The sequence below is a fragment of the Macaca fascicularis genome, chromosome 12, assembly GCF_037993035.2.
Source record: "Macaca fascicularis isolate 582-1 chromosome 12, T2T-MFA8v1.1".
Lineage (NCBI taxonomy): Eukaryota > Metazoa > Chordata > Mammalia > Primates > Cercopithecidae > Macaca > Macaca fascicularis.
In genome coordinates this window covers 101,094,278-101,111,936 of record NC_088386.1, presented here as the reverse complement: position 1 = coordinate 101,111,936, position 17,659 = coordinate 101,094,278, and the positions used below count along the sequence as shown (strand labels likewise).

The following is a 17,659-nucleotide window of genomic DNA, read 5'->3' as shown; positions in this document are numbered from 1 at the left end:
CATCCCCCACTACACATTAGTTTACCATTCCCTGACCACACCCCTTGTGTGCTCCTGCCTCAGTATCTTTGCTATGTAACTGCAAAACCTACTCTACCTGTCAAAGTCCTACCCTTCTCCCAAGGTCCACCTCAGATATCACATTTACTATGAAGCCTTTGCTGTTGCCAAGGATCTGTCACTTTTATAACAGTGGCCGAGAAGACCAGTGCCCACTCTATCTGTGCTCTTCCTCTCTTTCTGGGCATACAGCTGGACACCACTGCTTGGGCCTCTTTATCCCTAGACTAGTTCTTGCAAATGGAATGTGAGCTGCTATGACAAATGTCATTCCCAGTCTCAGTGGTTATGAGAGGGTGCACCTTCCTCACTCTCTCTTCCTTTCCCCGACTATATCACCTGAAAGCCAGGTGACGAGGTGCCCAGCCACCAGGGCAAGGAGCCTAGGTCCTGTAATGACTGCATGGAACACAGCTGCCAAACCTCATTGTGCAGTGATAGGACCAGGAAATACACTTTCACTGTCTATATCTATCCAGTGACACTTCAGGTTTATCTATTAATTCATATTAGGTAAAGTAATTCTTGGATCGCATATATCAAATGCCACTTCTGCAATGAACTATGTATGTATGTATTGTCCTATCAAGCTATTATCTATTTATCTACATCTATTTCTTTTACTAGACTGTAGATAACTTTCCCTTCATGTTCCTCTTTCTCGTTTTCCATGTCTTCTACAGCCTCTTCTCTGGCTAGTTTTATTATAATCATTAAATTTAATTTTTATTACACTCATGTGAATGATTTATGGTTCTTTTTGTGTTTATGTGTTTTTATGTGTGTGTGTGTGTTTTTTTTTTTTTTAAAGTGGTGATCAGTGCAGAGGTAAGTATCTTGTTTGTTGAGGTAAGTATCTTATTTGTTGACTCTATCCTTGTTATTTTTTTTTTTTTGAGATAGAATCTCGCTCTGCCTCCCAGGCTGGAGTGCAGTGGCACCATCTCGGCTCACTGCAAGCTCTGCCTCCCGGGTTCACGCCATTCTCCTGCCTTAGTCTCCTGAGTAGCTGGGACTACAGGCGCCTGCTACCATGCTCAGCTAATTCTTCGTATTTTAAGTAGAGAAGGGGTTTCACCATGTTAGCCAGGATGGTTTTGATCGCCTGACCTCGTGATCTGCCAGCCTTGGCCTCCCAAAGTGCTGGGATTACAGGCGTGAGCCACCGCGGCCTGCCCCTTGTTACATTTTCTTAAACAACATATTCGGATGCTGTAAGGAATTTTTATTTTCCTCTGAGCCCAAATACCTTTTTTAAGCCCTTGTTTCAGTGTAAAAGTCTGGAATTCTTATCTCCTGTAATAATATTTCGGGATTTCATTGAGTGTATGAGGTACAGTCTTCTTGATGCTCATTTCATGTATATCTATGCCTGTAAATGTTGACACGGCACTCCCTGTAGTCATTACTTCATTGATAGCTAAACGGCTCTTCTTTTTAATTATCATCTTTTGTTGTTATCTGTGTTGTGGGATCTATCCCACCAAGACCATATCAGAAAAGAATTTGTAAAAGAGATTGTAACTTTAGACAAAAGGTCAGCAGGCTACGGCTCTGGTCCAAAACCACCTTGCCACCTGCCTTTGCAAATAAAGTTTTACTGAACAGCCATGCCTATTTGTTTATGTATTGTCTATGAGTGCTTCTGCTCTACAATGGCAGAATTGAGTGGTGACAGAGACCTACAGTCCAAAACCTGAAATATTTACTTTCTTGCACTTTAAAGACAAAGTTTTTTGACTCATGCTTCTGACTATTCTTAAGGACAATAATACTATTGCATTCACCTTTCCACTCCTGATAGTATATTCTGCACAATGGAGGTATCCAATAAACATTAGCCAAATTGAAACGTATAATTCAATCTTGGATAGTCATTCCAGACATAGTGCTTTACATGCTACAGAGGGGTAGATACTTGCTGGTCCCCAGGAGGATACACATTAGAAATAATTTTACTATGATGTGTCTCAGAGGACCCCAGGGAATATGGATCCAGTGAGACAGGTCACAGAACCACAACATTTGATTTGAGATGGAGATAAAAGGCCTAACTCAGTGGGTGATGCTAAGCAGACTTGGGGGCAGTGGGTGCCTAAGACAGGATACACTTGAACTGAAAGAGGAAAAGCAGGAGAAGAGCTATATGGGGGAGACAAGTGCAGTGAAATGAGAGGTAATGCTAACCAGAGGCAAACTGCATGAGGCGATCCCTCGGCCTAGGGTAAGATCTGCCAGCAAGATTCCTCAGAAAATACAGTGTTGGTGTATTTCATTACCATTCAAATGCTTAATAGGATTTTATAGTAAACCCTTGGGACACAACCTCCATCCCTATTACCATCTTGAAGCACCAAACTTATTTCACTACCGGCATTGCTAGCAGTTCTTCAGTATAAATGTGAATTTTCTGGTGCTATGATTTCTACAAACATTAGTTCTAAAAATGCCTTTTTCTGTGTAACATCTTGGCAGGAATAAAAAATAAAATAAAATAACCAAGAACTGTGGGTGGTATGTATTATTACTACAAAAATAAATGGAACACAGAATATCAACATTGGATTTTTAAATATACAAAGGAAAGAAAAAAAAAGTCAATGTTTTGGCTGTAACAGCTCCTCTTCTCACTAGACATTACACTTTGTCAAGTTAATCTTGCTTTTCTAAAGAAGATCCTTGAAAAAATTGGTAATGGCAGTCAACACTCAGGTTTTATAAGCCTTAGTGGCCTGTTACCATCTGACATGGATCTGAAACTCAGGAACTCCCAATAGTCCCCTAAATATAAAATGTCATTAATATTAAAAAGAGGTGATGGCCATGATACTCTTTTATAGCATCATGTTTATAAATTCTGCTATAATTTTTTGGTCTCTAAATCAATAGGCTTACATAAAAAGTAAGAAAATTTCATCTACTGGTCTCTAACAATGAAAATGTAATGGTCTGCGTTTTGATAGGCCTATATTTTATTATAATCTAGTATTGTTGCACAGATCTACAAAGAAAATATAAGAATAGATTTTCTCTACTTTTGAAAAAATAATGTTTAATGGAGTCACTTCTTAAAATAAATACATTTGTTATGCTAAGTTGAAAAATTGAGGTGGGGAAGAAAGAGAAACAGGAAACTTGCAGACAGTTAATTTATATATTTTTTTCACTGATGTAAAAATTGTTCTAACTAAATCTATGTCCTGGGAAGAAAAGAACAGACAAAATCTCCCAGTGGTTGTCTGGGGCCACTTGGGCCCAAAGGACTCTATTTGTACCGAAGATATACAAAGTCTGAACATTCTATTGAAGTTCCAGATGAAATTATTACTGTACTGTATTTTCAGCAAGTGCATGGAATGGATTTTCTTATTTATTTATTTTTTTCTGGATGTATCCTTACACATTAACTACTTCTATGGTTTTATTAGTTTAGCCTTTGCTATTCTTTGCAGAGATATTATTTCATTTACTTAAGTATCTCAATGTCTTCTGAAAATACATCGTGTGTCACTTAATGGGGATATATTCTGAGAAAAGCACTGTTAGGCAATTTTGCCCTTGCATCAACATAATAGTGTACTTACTTAAACCTAGAAGGATTAGCCTACTTACTCTTGTAAGCTCTATAGTATAGCTATTGCTCCTGGGCTACAATCCTGAACAGCATTTATTGAATATTGTAGGCAATTACAACACAACGGTATTTGTGTATCTAAACAGAAAAGCTACAGTGAAAATACAGTATAAAAGATAAAAAATGGTACACCTGCATAGGACACTAACCATGAATGGAGCTTGCAGGACTGGAAGTTGCTCTGGGTGAGTCAGTGAGTGAGGATGTACTAGTAAATTTGAAGGCCTAGAACACTACTGTATGCTACTGTAGACATTATAGACACAATGCACTTAGGTTACACTACATTTCTAAAAAATATTTTCTTTCTTCAATAATCTCCATAACTTTGTTACTTTATAATTTTGAATTTAACTTTTTGAATATTGTGTAACAACAGCTTAAAACACAAACACATTGAACAGCTGTAGAAAGATATTTTTTCTTTATATCTTTATCCTACAAGCTTTTTCTATTATACTTTTTTTAACCTTTTAAACTTTTTTGGTAAAAACTGAGACACAAACACACATTAGCCTAGGCCTAGATAGGGTCAGGATTATCAATATCACTGTCTTCCACCTTCACATCTTATCCCACTGGAAGGTCTTCAGGGGCAGTAACAGGCACAGAGCTGTCATTTCCTATAACAACGCCTTCTTCTGGATACCTCCTAAAGGAACTGCCTGTGGCTGTTTACAGTTACTTTTTTATAAAAAATAAGTAGAAGTGTACTCTAAAATGATGATAAAAAGTATACTATAGCATTAGGAATTTTTCAGCTCCATTATAATCTTACGGGACCACCATGATATATGTGGTCTGTTGTAGACCAAAATGTCATTATGTGGCACATAACTGTATTTTACAGATACTAAAAATGAAACAAAAGGTACTTACTGTTCATTTAGATGTCATTGGTGTAACTAGGAATTAAACTCTAGACTTAGATAGACACTGGGCCACATGTTGCTAGAGAATTAAATGCCAATCAAGTTTTATATAAAGTCTAGATATTTTAATACAGATGTCCACATTCATGATCATAAGGTAGAAAGAAGGCTGTTTTATTTTGCAGACAACTTGCCATTCCTTTCCCAGGCTCTTTTGCTATTGCAATTTAAGATTTCAGAAGGCAATCTTGTTCTGTCAAGAAAACTTTTAATTTCTTTTTTCTTTCTTTTTTTTTTTTTTTTTTTTTTTGCGACGTAGTCTCCTTGCTCTGTTGCCCAGGCTGGAGTGCAGTGGCACGATCTTGGCTCACTGCTAACTCCGCCTCCCGGGTTCACACCATTCTCCTGCCTCAGCCTCCTGGGTAGCTGGGACTACAGGTGCCCGCCACTATAATTTTTTTTTAGATGAGAAAAGACAAAATATTGAGTATTTTTTTAATCTGTATGCTAAGTAAAGTCAGCTTCTTCTTTTTTTTTTTTCCCCCTGAGCAGCTGGGATTACAGGCATGTGCCATCACAACTGGCTAATTTTATACATATATATACACATACACACACACACACCTTTTTTTTTTTTTAAGTAGAGACAGAGTTTTGCCACGTTGGCCTTGAACTCCCGACCTTAGGTGATCTGCCCGCCTCGGCCTCCGAAAGTGCTGGGATTACAGGCATGAGCCACCATGCCCGGTCTAAAGTCAGCTTCTAATGGGCATTCTCAGTAGGTGAAAGGACACCAATAGTTTCAAGAGACCAATAACCAATGTAAGTCAGACACATGCTGTGGTTTGGAAGACAAACTGAAGACAGGGAGACAAGGATTGAATCCAGACACTGCATGCATCAAATATGCATTCTTGAGTAAATTATTCACTTTCTCTGACTTTCTAGATCTTTATTTGTAAAATGAAGATAATATTACCACTTTGAGTCTGCAAGCAAACTGCTCAACACAGTATCTAACAGACAGCAAACACTTAATAAATGGTAGCAGCTGTTGCTACTACTCTTGCTAAAATGCAGGAATTCCAAGGAATAAACAACATCCCATTCTAATGAGACAATTTAATTCTAGAGCCACCTCAGATTTATAAGTATGTTATGATGGAGTAATTTCACAGCTTGGAACTTGTTTCCACATAGTTAAATTATGATAACATCTTAAGTGTTCAAAATATAGGAATTGATTACATAATATATGGTACTTACCATCAAAAGACACTATGCAACTACTGAATATGATATTGTAGAAGAAGATTCAATGACTAAAAGGCATATAATGTGCTAATTTTAAAAAACAATTTCCTAAACATTACATACATTTCATTATTTCATTTTTTGTATAAATATTTTTCATTAAAGAGTCCTGAAAGAGATGCATAAAATGTTATTGATTAGGATCTTTGATAGATAGAAGTACGAGTAAAATTAAACTTTCTTTTTATTTGTTTTCTCTAAATTTTCTGCAATGAATATGTATTGCTTTTGTAATAAAAAATTCATGTTGTTAAAGAAAAGAGATACAGGGAGATGAAACAATTTTCTTGGTGACCTGAAGTGTATTTTTTAAAAAACCAAGAGGAAAACCCAGATTTTTTACATCTGGAGTTGGCTAGAAATGTGATCCACATCAGATAATAAGAGAAGACAGTGTAGCAAGACAATAACAAGAACATTCCAACCATCACAAGATGGTTTCAGGTTAGGATATTTACCCATTTACCACGCTCATATTAGAATCGAGTATATTCTGTGAATCACGCTATGACCATTTTATGGATTATAAATCCATACATTTTAAAATGTTGGTAGTTATTTACACTTGGTAACTTCCAATATTAGAAGAGCTTAAAAAATAACAGTTTGCCATCTTTGATTCTCCAGTGATCATTTGTTTTATATATAACCCTCCATGTTTGGGGCAGCAAGCACAGAAAGTGTCACTTAAACTAGAGACATTGCCAGGAATCTGATTCACAAGTTCTGAGTCAGCTCTCGCCCCAATCTCTCAGTGTTTGTGACTCTGATTAACAAAGTCTGCACTTAGTCTAATTAATTCCCCTTTACTTTTTTTTTTTTTTTTTTTTAGATAAAAAGGCATTTTTGTGTTTTCTCACTCCATTTGCAGTGGATAAAAATGGATAGACTCTTACCTTTCTGTTTGTCTTGTGGACTGTAAGTGCCAAGTGGATGCAGGGTACTGTTATCATTTCGCCTAGAGGTGGTTACAGCATTTTGACAGTTCTCAAAGCATGGCTTGGAAAATGCCCCGCACTCTGCAGGATCCTAAGAGATAAAAGTAAAAATTATATTTGCATTTTTAATATGTTCAAACTTGGTCAGTTGAAGCAAAGTGAAAGAATGATCGCTGTATGAATAGTCTTTCAAGAGTCTATTACACTTAAGTCCTCAACTCTGGAAACTCAAAATGGCCCTATCAGTGAAAACATCTTTGAGTATAAAATAAAAAGTACTGACAATGTGGTGCTAAGGATTAGGAGTGCTGATAGCCAACACAAAAGAGGATTAACTTTATTATTCTCTTTTACCACTTACAACTGGCTTCTTTCAAATTTTCTTCCATCTGGGAGTACAGCTTGTGGCAGTGTCAACACAAGAATACAGTTCATGCCAAGGGTGTTTCTCTGCCAACCAGCTGGTTCCTCTCTCTCTCTGCGCCTAAGTGCATATGCTCTAGGACAAGTCAGAACTCAAGCAGGTTCACCTCTGAAATGCCACCAGTGTGTCTCCATGCAGATACTAGGTCTTTGGCCTGGAGCTAAATCAAACTGCTGTGACAATGCCAGACAGCAGTTCTCCTGAGGGTTTTCCCCCCTATATTTCCCCTTCCTATTTTGATTTTTACAGTCTGTAAACACATTCACAGTTTTCTGAAAACTGCTGTGTCTAGAATAACACCCCATGATCCATCTTCCACAGGTGCAGAAGAGGGAATTATTGGAGGAAGTTGATTATAGAGAACTCTTAACTATTTTTTTCAAAAAGGTTGCAGCAAAGAGAATTGGGGTTTGCTCTTCTTCATATTATTTGTCTCAACAACAGATTTTAAGGAGGTAAATGATTTGGAAGCCATCTCGTGACTGTTCCCTTGACCACTGGTGAGAAGAATGTACCACAAACAGCAGCACCCATCGATTCCCAAAGCTCTTCTGAGAATAGCATTTGCCTAAAACAATGCACTGGATTTATATTTTCCTCTTTGGTTATAAAAATTCAGTGTCTAGCTAGTCAAACAAATACCTAAAACATTCCATTTTTGCATTCTTAAAAATTAAAATGTTTTCAGCCACTGAAGGTCCTTTAGCTTTTTGTCAAGGCTTGTAACACTTTTCCCACACCCAGTGTATTACCCTTTCTTCTGAACTGCTAGTCAAACTGAGCCTGGTATAGGAGGCAAGCTAGTCCTAAATTAAAGCTGTAGCTGTAGCAGGAAAGAGAGCTAGGGCTTGCTTTGCACAGCCTTGTGCTTTGATTTAACAGTAACAACAAGAACAAAAAATTTTTTTCTGCTTCCCCAGCTCTTTGATAAATGACACAATCAATATCCCAACAACTGATCAGTAACCAGCCTAATTAAAGTATTCAGCCTGTAAAATAGAGCCGTCGCAGGGCCCTCCATTAGTGTCCCAGCCAATAAAAAATATAATGGATTTTTAAACATATTCTGCTTTTGCCACGATGAGCTGGCAGCAGGGAAGGAAATGTTTTGGGGAAAGGAAAAACAAAATCAGGTCATAACCCATTTTTTAATACCAAGTCTCTAGGCTCAAATAGAATTACAATTGAACCTCAAGCTCATCCTTTGAAAAATATGTTTCTGTTTAAAATGATTCTGATTCAATCAGGGGCTCATTATGTATTCTTCACAAGGTCCTCATCAAAACTGTTTACATATCTTGTACATCTGGGTAATGTGGGGAAAACCCCAACAACTATATATTTTGACTTTTCTTAAGTAGCTTCTTCAGATTTTGAAATATCAATATAATGTTCAAGCAACCATTTTGGTATTCCTGGCAAATCTAACTAATTGATTTGCCTGAATGTATCAACAGTGCTGAAACCTTTTTTTAGGTTATGGATGCTTTTTATTGTACTGGAGGGCAAGTGCTGTTCCACCAGAGAATACAGCAAAAACACGAGCACACAAAATATGCTCTGACACAGTGAAACACAGATTTGAAGATCAAATAGTTGCAATTTTTTTTCAATTTAATAAAGATAAACTGTACATTAGTCTTCTGTCTTTATAAGAAATAATGCTCTTTAATCTTCATGGGTACTGCAGAAACGCTCAGTAGCTGAGAGTCAAATGCCTGCTCATTCCCCATGGAAAGCATGTAAATATTAGGGGAACTAAAAATGGATCTTGTTTAAACGTCCTCATAGAAATTGCTTTTTGACCCAGTTCTTATTCTTGATCAATTCCCTGGTGATCTATACTAACATGACACTTTCGATGGCAGGCAACAAATGAGAGTTTCATACTTTCTTCTGATGGAATAATGCCAATCCACCCCAGAGTGTGAGAATTAAAATGAAAATACCTGCAGTAAAGGGGAATGCAAATAGTACAGTGTGCCAACTCAATGGGTCAAAATATATAATGCCTATCTGCTGCCACCTACTAACTCTTTTAGAACCACAGTTATTTCTTTTTTAACTTTTGCTATCTGCACAGGTATGTTATGCTATAGCAGTTTCTTCCAGACTCTTCTATTAGTTGAAGTATCTTTGTTTAAAAAGTCTTAATTGAGATCTGATACGCAGATGCACAGAAGGGATGACTCAGTCATTCGCAGTCCATCCTTTCAACTCTCTCCAATAAATGGGTTCCGTGGAGTCCTGGGGCTCTAGAGTAAGAACCATCCTAAACCAGATGGGGCCAATTCTCTCAGGGCAGGAAGTAGCAGATAAGGGTGTTATAACTAGGTACATAAGTAAAGCCCATTAAATATTTATGGAACACTGTCACTTAAGCAGACACAAATGTTGAAAATAAGTTTATTATATTTAGTCTCCAGTAATTGGCCGATTTAAATGTATTTAACATCTATAAGCTTATATAAAGGAGAGTATAAAAGGTACAGCTACTCCTTTCCAGTAGCTGATAATAGAACAAAGTAAGATAGAGCTTGTAACTTTAGCACTCAAGTTTACTCTCTGAGATGAAGTAGGTCTCAGATGTGACATTTTCATTCACTCAATATTTATTAAGCATCTACTACATGTGGGAAGCAAGGACACATTAAGGGATAAAACAGACAACAATATCTGTCATCTATGAATACCGAGCACTCAATTATGTATGTACTTACACAGCCAGGAAATGGCAAATCTAGGATTGTAACCCAAGCAATTCGAAACTCCAGAGCTGAAGCTTTTAACTACAATGAGCCCAATACCATTAACTCCTGATTAACTTGATAAAGCTTTCGTTTTTCAATTTTTAAGCTGAACTCTTTATTAACACTAGTATTTTATATTAGTTTTTTTAATAGTTTTTTTTAAATTTTGTATATTATTGTATTACACAAACACAATTTGGCCTTAGAGAATATCCTGATATGAGAAAATGTGTGATTTGCTGATGTTTTTCTTAACTTTTAGTACTATTAACTTTTTCTTCTTTCCTTTTTCTAAAATTATTTTATGAGCATTTAATAATTATTCTTCATATAAGAGAAAATAATGCTTTAGGTATTTTTATGTTTTTATGTATAATGTTAGGAATATTATTATTAAAGCTATCATACACTTAGACTCCATGTATAAGTGAAAATATTCTTGATATTTTAAAAACCTTATAAAAAATAATAAAAGATTTCAAAAAACAAGACTCCCATTTATTTAATCACATGAGCAAGCAGCTTGTTTAATAAATCAAATGTTAAATTAGTTAAGTCTCAGGTCTGTATTATTTATATGCAGATTATGGAAGAGAATACAGAGAGCTGATTGCATTATAATGATCTCCACATTAAACATTGTACACATGTGATTAGACACATTCTAAAGTATGAACACTGCTAGCATATCAACCAAAAAAGTATATAAAGATGTTTATGAACAAGTTCAGAGTTCTTGGAATTTCTGGGGGAAAAAACTAGAAATCATAGACCTGTTACATCTGATAAATGACTTACTTAATATGCACATTTTTACACCTTTCTATTATACCTAAAATATACAACCACCTACTCCCCACATAAATCCATCAAAGCTCTTCTGGGGCATATTTTCTCTATACGAATCTAGCTGCCATACTAGGAATGGAAGTCTGCATATTCTGGTGGCAATTTGGGCAACTTGCTGAGGAGAATCAAGATTTGCATCACCTCCATTGGTCTCTCTGGCCTCCTCAAAATCACCAACTGGATCATCCCTCGGATGTTTCCCTCCATGGACATTGACCGCCTAAGTGTTTCCATAGCTTCGTGGTTGGATTTTCCCAAAAGAGATTCTCCATTAACTGCAATCAGCTGGTCATTCATTCGCAGACGACCATCCTAAGGCAGAAGAAAGAAAAACAGAATTCAACAGAGAAAAGTATGGTGATGACATGTTGCGTTTTGGGGAGAAGTTCAAGTTTAAAAACGAAAAAACAACAACAAAAAAAACCCCAGCTGTTAGTAGTGATTTATTTTTCATGGCAGAAAAAGGCTCTGGAGCTTATCAAATAGTCAAAAATACCAGCGATAATGAATTGTGTGAAAGTATTTTTTAGAAATCTTAGAGTCCTGAGCTGCAATAATTTAGACATTTGTATAATGCTTCTTACCTAAATCTTTGGCAAGCATGCTCATCTGACCTGATTCTGCCATTTGCTCTGGCAGAGACCGTGTTGTTGACTCAAGGGAAGGGGGTTTGGAAACCAAAGGAGGTAGTCACAACGAAAGGAGAATTTGCCTTTTCAGGCACAGACAGGCATCATGCATAAATGCTGTGTGCTTGACAGTAGTAATGTGTCTCCTGATATCATTGCCAGCTCTATTGAACAGTACTAAAAAGAACAACCACGTAATTTTATCTAACATAACCACAAAGTTGCTCATCTGCCAAAGAACACAGAGGTGTGTAGAAAAGGACCAATTTGCCCTGATATCTTCTGGTGGAAAAGTTTAACAAAAAGAATTGTCAAGGTTTTCTCGAAGAGGCTCTGATGAATGAATACTTTCAACCAGCATCTTCAGGAAGAAATACCACTTACTACAAAGTAAAGAACCTCGGCATATGAATAGGCAGCCCAGACTGTGGTCTCATTCACTTTTGAGTGAATGAGGCACTGACCATCTCCAGCCAGAAGTCCCTCATAAGCAGAGGTCTAGATTAGTGGCTGACACACTGGGATGCCTGCTCTGCCTAGAAAAGAACTTGAAGGGATCACAGTGCATTTCCCCAAAGGCAGCCCGGGAGCAAAGACACATGAAATGCTGACAGTCAGACTCGGGGGATATGCTCTCTACCCATTCTACACTCAGGTAGAAAGTTCCTGCTATGAGGCACAGCTGTGATTAGGAATGTTATGCTGCTGCTGCTAATAAAGTTAACAGAAATAACCGTAGGTGTGTATAACAGTTCACCCTCACAGAGAATTCTTCCATAAATTACCCTAGTAATTCTCACAGAACCTGAGAATTTAAGATTTTCAGAAACATTTTACAGAAAAGGAAACTGAGGCACAAAACGTAACTTGTTCCAGGCCACGAAAGCGAGTCAAAGGTTTCCATGAATCTTGACTCTTTAGTTCTTCCATGACAATTCCCTTTGTTTCTTATCTCTAGACTACAACTGTGCAACGCTAAATTAGGGAAAGGAAAATACTACAGAGTTCTTGTGGTGAGAAGTATCTGGGATTTGTGGTCAAATTAACAGAATGAAATGTAAAAGAAAAAATCTTCCTAAGAAAGGAGATAGCCAGACACACACACTGAACAATAGAAACCAACCAGACAGCTTTGGGAGGGAAACCGCGCGGACAGGCCGTTAAATTTGGACTAATGCAGTAGCAGATGGCCCAAGGAAGTCCCTACGCTGACAGTGGAGAAAAGGGAGGGCGGGGTGAGAGCTGCTGTTCCCCAGAGCCAATGCCCTCGTGAAGACACACCGCCCATGCCGCCTGCTGGAGAGGGTGTTAGCCACGTGGGATTGCAGGGGCCGCCCACAGGAGGGCACACCCACTTGGGGAAGAAATGGAGATGGCAGGGTAATGGGATCAATAGACAAGGGCATCAAGTCAGAGATGTAAACCGTTTAAGTGGACTGCCTCCTCAGAGCTTAATGTCCCCTGCCTTCCTCTTGTTTTCCCATTTCACTTAACCTTTACCCTAATTTGAAGCGAGTCTGGAAATGAGATTTACAGGAAAGGCCAAACAAGAAAGAAATCTCTTCACTTCTATTATCCAATTTTGAGTGAGGCACAAAAAAGCATAAGGCTACATGAAATGGGATATGACAGGCCAGGTGCGGTGGCTCACACCTGTAATCCCAGCACTCTGGGAGGCCGAGGTGGGTGGATCCCCTGAGGTCAGGAGTTCGAGATCAGCCTGACCAACATGGAGAAACCCTGTCTCTACTTAAAATACAGAATTAGCCGGGCGTGGTGGTACATGCCTATAATCCCAGCTACTCAGGATGCTGAGGCAGGAGAATCGCTTGAACCGGGGAGGCCGAGGTTGTGGTAAGCCAAGATTAGGCCACTGCACTCCAACCTGGGCAACCAAAGCGAACCTCTGTCTCAAAAAAAAGGCGGGGGGCGGGATGCGACAAAAACACCCTGAATGGTTTCGGTATGTGAAGTGAAATACAACTGAAGAAATTATTCTGCTCTATTGTCATATAAGAAAGGAGCACTACTGGACTGAATCTTGTTACTAAAAATCATTTTCGGATGAATGGAGACTGGTGTGTGGTTTTTAAAGAGGAGGAGGAAGCAGAAGAGTTGAATCCAGTTCCTGGTCCTAGTCCTGTTAACAGGAAATGAGGTTAACAGGAAATGTTCAGATTTTGCAGTGCTTTGTCTTGGCAGGACACCTCATCTGCTTCGACAGGAAGAAACAAGATAAAGATGGAAGCTTTATGGCCACCTCTAGAAATGGAGGGAAGGAAATACGAGTGAGATCCCACCTGGTAATCTGTTGTGAACCTTTTCTGTGAAGTATGAGGCAAGGTCAGAGTGAAGAGGTAGACAACAGACAAGAAGATAGGAGAACATTTTTTTGGTAAAATCCATCAATAGTTATTAAGCACAAATTTTTTTTTTTTTTTCAGTTACATTCTAAATCTCAAGCATGCAGAATGACACTGAAATAGGGCATGTTTCCTATAACCAAGTCCCAAACAAAAAGACAGTTCGGGTCACCTCAGAGCAGCTGACATTTTTTTTCAAAGACATTCACATTCATCACAAGCATCACCAGAGAGTTGTGGGTGCAATAAAAATCCACACACTCTCATTGTCAGGCTTGGCTGGTCTGTTGTTATTGGTGTGTGTTTTTTCTTTATAAGATAAATGATGTGTAATTTCATTATTGGTGATGCCAGTAAGCACCATGTTGTCCTAACATTTAGAATATAATCACAGAATTTAGAGCTGGAAGGGTCCTTAGAGGTCATCTCGTCCAACCTCTTCCATTTACAGATGAATAATGTGATGCCCAGAGAGGATGAGAAACCATTTATCGAACACCTATTAGGATAAGGCACTTCCACAGATATTAGACTTGTTCAGCTAGTTAAGGTCAGAGTTGGAACAGAATAGCCCAAGTTCTGAATTCCACAGCGTCCCTATTCACCAAACCATTCCGTATTCTACATAGATGACGATGACTAGTCCCTAAAGGGGTAATGCTTCAAGAAAAAAAGACTTTCAGAACCAGAGAGGACAATATGCCACCAGATGTCTCCTAGAAGGGAAGACAATATAAAATCCAGACACACAACAGAAGACATGGAGACAGGAAACGGTGCAGGGGCATGGCAGGGCAACCCAGAGGAGAGAAAAAAAAGCCTGTCTACCTACTTAGCTAGACATCCATACATGCATGTCTATGTCTAGTCTTGACCTAAAATGAAGTTGATTCAATGAGGAACTCATTATTCAAAAACTCATCAAATCTCCCTCAAAATTGTGTATGTCCCATTTGCTTTGGAATAATTTTGACAAAGAAAATTAGCTTTTTATGGTTTTTAAAATTAATTTTATATTCTAGTAAATATTTAGGCATGAGAATATTAACTTTCAATTGACTTTACATAAATGAATTCAAATATTCAAGGATGTTACTTGGTAATTCTAGGATATTCATTTCATCTGGGTCATGCTTGCAATATTCTCTCTCTGTCTCTCTCTCTCTCACACACACACTCCTCTCTCTCTCTGTCTCTCTCACCCCTTTTTCTTCCTATATTACTCCCATCAGACTCCTAAGCAAAAAGACTTCAATTATGTTCCCCGCTTCTGGCATCCCCCCATAACCAACTCCATCCTCAAGCTAGAAAGGAGTAAAGGAAATTCCCAAAGGGAAGGAAAACATATTAAAAAGAATCAGGAGAACAGAGTAAAGACAAAATGGAACTTCTTCAGTGCAGTTCAGAATGAAAAAACCTGGTACGAGGTTAGGTCTTCTCCAGGTCCTGGCATGGTTTCAATCTCATCAGCTTTAGCTGGTCCTATCACAGTAGGATGCACCGAGGACCAGGAGACAAGACCTTCGAGTACGACATCTCCCTTTTACTGAACACCTAATGTAGGCTAGTCCTTGTGCACATCTTTTGCATGTATTTGCCCATTCATTTCTTACAGCAACCCTGTGATATAAATGCTACTCTCTGCTATTTAGAGATGTAAAGATGAAGGCCCAGAGAAATAAAGTGACTTGTCAAAGGGTATGGTCATAGCCAGGTCTCCTCATCTCTAAGGTTAATGACATGAATCCTTTATGACACGTTGCTTCTAAATTCAGACTTCTAGAGATTATTAAAGGCACTATATTAATGACAAAGAATCTTTACTCTGTGCATCATGCTAAATCCTTTACATATAGTAGACAATTTACTCCTTACAGAAACCCTGTATATTTGAGATTGCTGCCCCCATTTTATAAAAGAAGAAATTGCAGTCAGAGAGTTTAAATGAATTGTTACAAGTAATGTTTCTAAAAGCAGATGTGAACTAGGTCTGGGTCACTCTGCAGCCCAAGTTTTCAAACAATCTGCTAGTGATTCTTAGTCTTTACGGGCTCTTAGACTCCTTGGAGAATCTAATAAAAGCTACAGATCCTCATTTTTTAAAAACAAATATTTACGCCAGGGTCTTTCCACAACTGTGCATTTAAGCCAGATCATTCTTTGGAGTGAGGGGTCGTTACGTATGCTGTAGGCTACTCCATGTGTCCTCTAAAGCATATTTATGATTTCTGGGTGGTCCAATGACCTTGTAGTTCATCCCCTGTGGTATATTCACTGGTGCCTGGGTACTTTCTCTGCCATGATTACTGGCAACGTTGTGTGGCTAATCCACCTGGATTGGCAAATTTTTTGTTAAACCCTCCCTGCAACTGCCCTGTTACCTCTAAAATTCTAATGAATACAGAGGAAAAGTAAGAAAGCCAAAGCAAAGGAATGAACTAGCCACTGAAGAATATGAGAGAAGCATGAGAAAGTGGGCTGGCTTTCCCAGCGGTAGCTGGCTGGGGCCCAAGGCCAGTCCACATTAGTCCAGGGTGTTGAGAGGATTAATCATGACCAGATGTTGGCTTCTGCATCCACATGCTTCTAATGCGGCCCTTGGTATGGCCTCCTGGGATATTATCAACACCAAGGTCCCAAACCCCAAAGCTTGACTTCAGGTTGCAGAGCAGATGTTTCCCTGGAATAGGGTGGGACCCCAGGCAAGATGGCACCTGATTGAGGGAGAGAATTATCCTCAACAAATCCTCTCAGGGCCTTCCAATTACTCTATGACAACATCTGTCTACTGTATTTTTTGAAAAAACAAATCAAACCCCCAAAAAAACCCAAAACCCTAAACTAAGAAAAGAACCTTGTATTCCAGATTGAAATCATTTACCTTCATTCAAAAACAACTGCAATGGAAGGGCAAGAATGAATCAACATTTTTAAAGTACAGTTGTTAAAACAAAAAAGTTAGTATATGTTTCACATCATTTCAGCTTATATGAAGAGATCCATTTTTCCCAAATAAGACCTCTATTTTCCAGGGACAACAGACTGTAATCTGGTGTACACACTTTGGTGACTTTGCCCATATTCTTTCTTCTGCCCAAAAAGCCCTTTGCATTCCTGCTCACCTCTTCAAAATCTACTTACCCCTCAACCCAAGCAAACCTCAGCAATTGCCTTCCTTTCATAGTTTTCTCCTCAGACAGAATTAAATGCTCCATCATCCCAACACCCACGATACTTCTCACATTTGCCTATGATAGCTCCTATCATATTAGTGTTGTTTATATATTTATTTAATGTACTGTGTTACTACCTTTCTAGATTATAGAATGGGTAATTTTAAGTATGCTGTGTCTAGTCCATTATATACTGTTGCCTAACTCACTCTAAATGTTCAAGAAGTGCTTGCTAAATTAAGTCAGTCAGGTGCTTTGGTCCTGGTGTTAAGTTTCATCTACAAATTGTAACTATGAGAGATTCACAAACCTAAGCTGTCTTGAATATGCCACCTTTAGAATTCTTAAAAAAAAAAAAAATGCTTGATTGCTTTCTGTATACTGGCCCTATCTCTACTTGCTCAGATATTGTAAAATTTAAATTTATGTAATTCTGTTATTGTCTTAAGAACCTCACTCCATTTCTGTGTAGCAAACCAATGAAGTCCCAGCAGAAAATCACTTGTGGGCATATGAAGTTTTTTTTTTTTTTTTTTAAATTGAGACAGAGTCTCTCGCTCTTGTTGCCCAGGCTGGAGTGCAGTGGTGTGATCTCTGCTCATTGCAACCTCTGCCTCCCTGGTTCAAGCAATTCTCCTACCTCAGCCTCTTGA

At 38.3% G+C, this 17,659-nt stretch overlaps 1 protein-coding gene across 5 annotated transcripts in view; it reads right to left on the bottom strand.

The window, feature by feature from the left end:
* PARD3B (par-3 family cell polarity regulator beta) overlaps positions 1–17,659 on the bottom strand; it is a 1,095,296-nt gene that overhangs the window by 441,754 nt on the left and 635,883 nt on the right. For all 5 annotated transcript variants that reach the window (XR_001484068.4, XM_005574020.5, XM_005574021.5 and 2 more), the window contains 2 exons: positions 10,983–11,153; positions 6,777–6,909 (listed from right to left, as the gene is read on the bottom strand). Coding sequence is in view for 4 of the 5 variants with exons in the window: in XM_005574020.5 (XP_005574077.3) it covers positions 6,777–6,909; positions 10,983–11,153 (304 nt within the window). In the remaining variant the exon portion in view is untranslated. The remainder of the gene's footprint in view (positions 1–6,776; positions 6,910–10,982; positions 11,154–17,659) is intronic.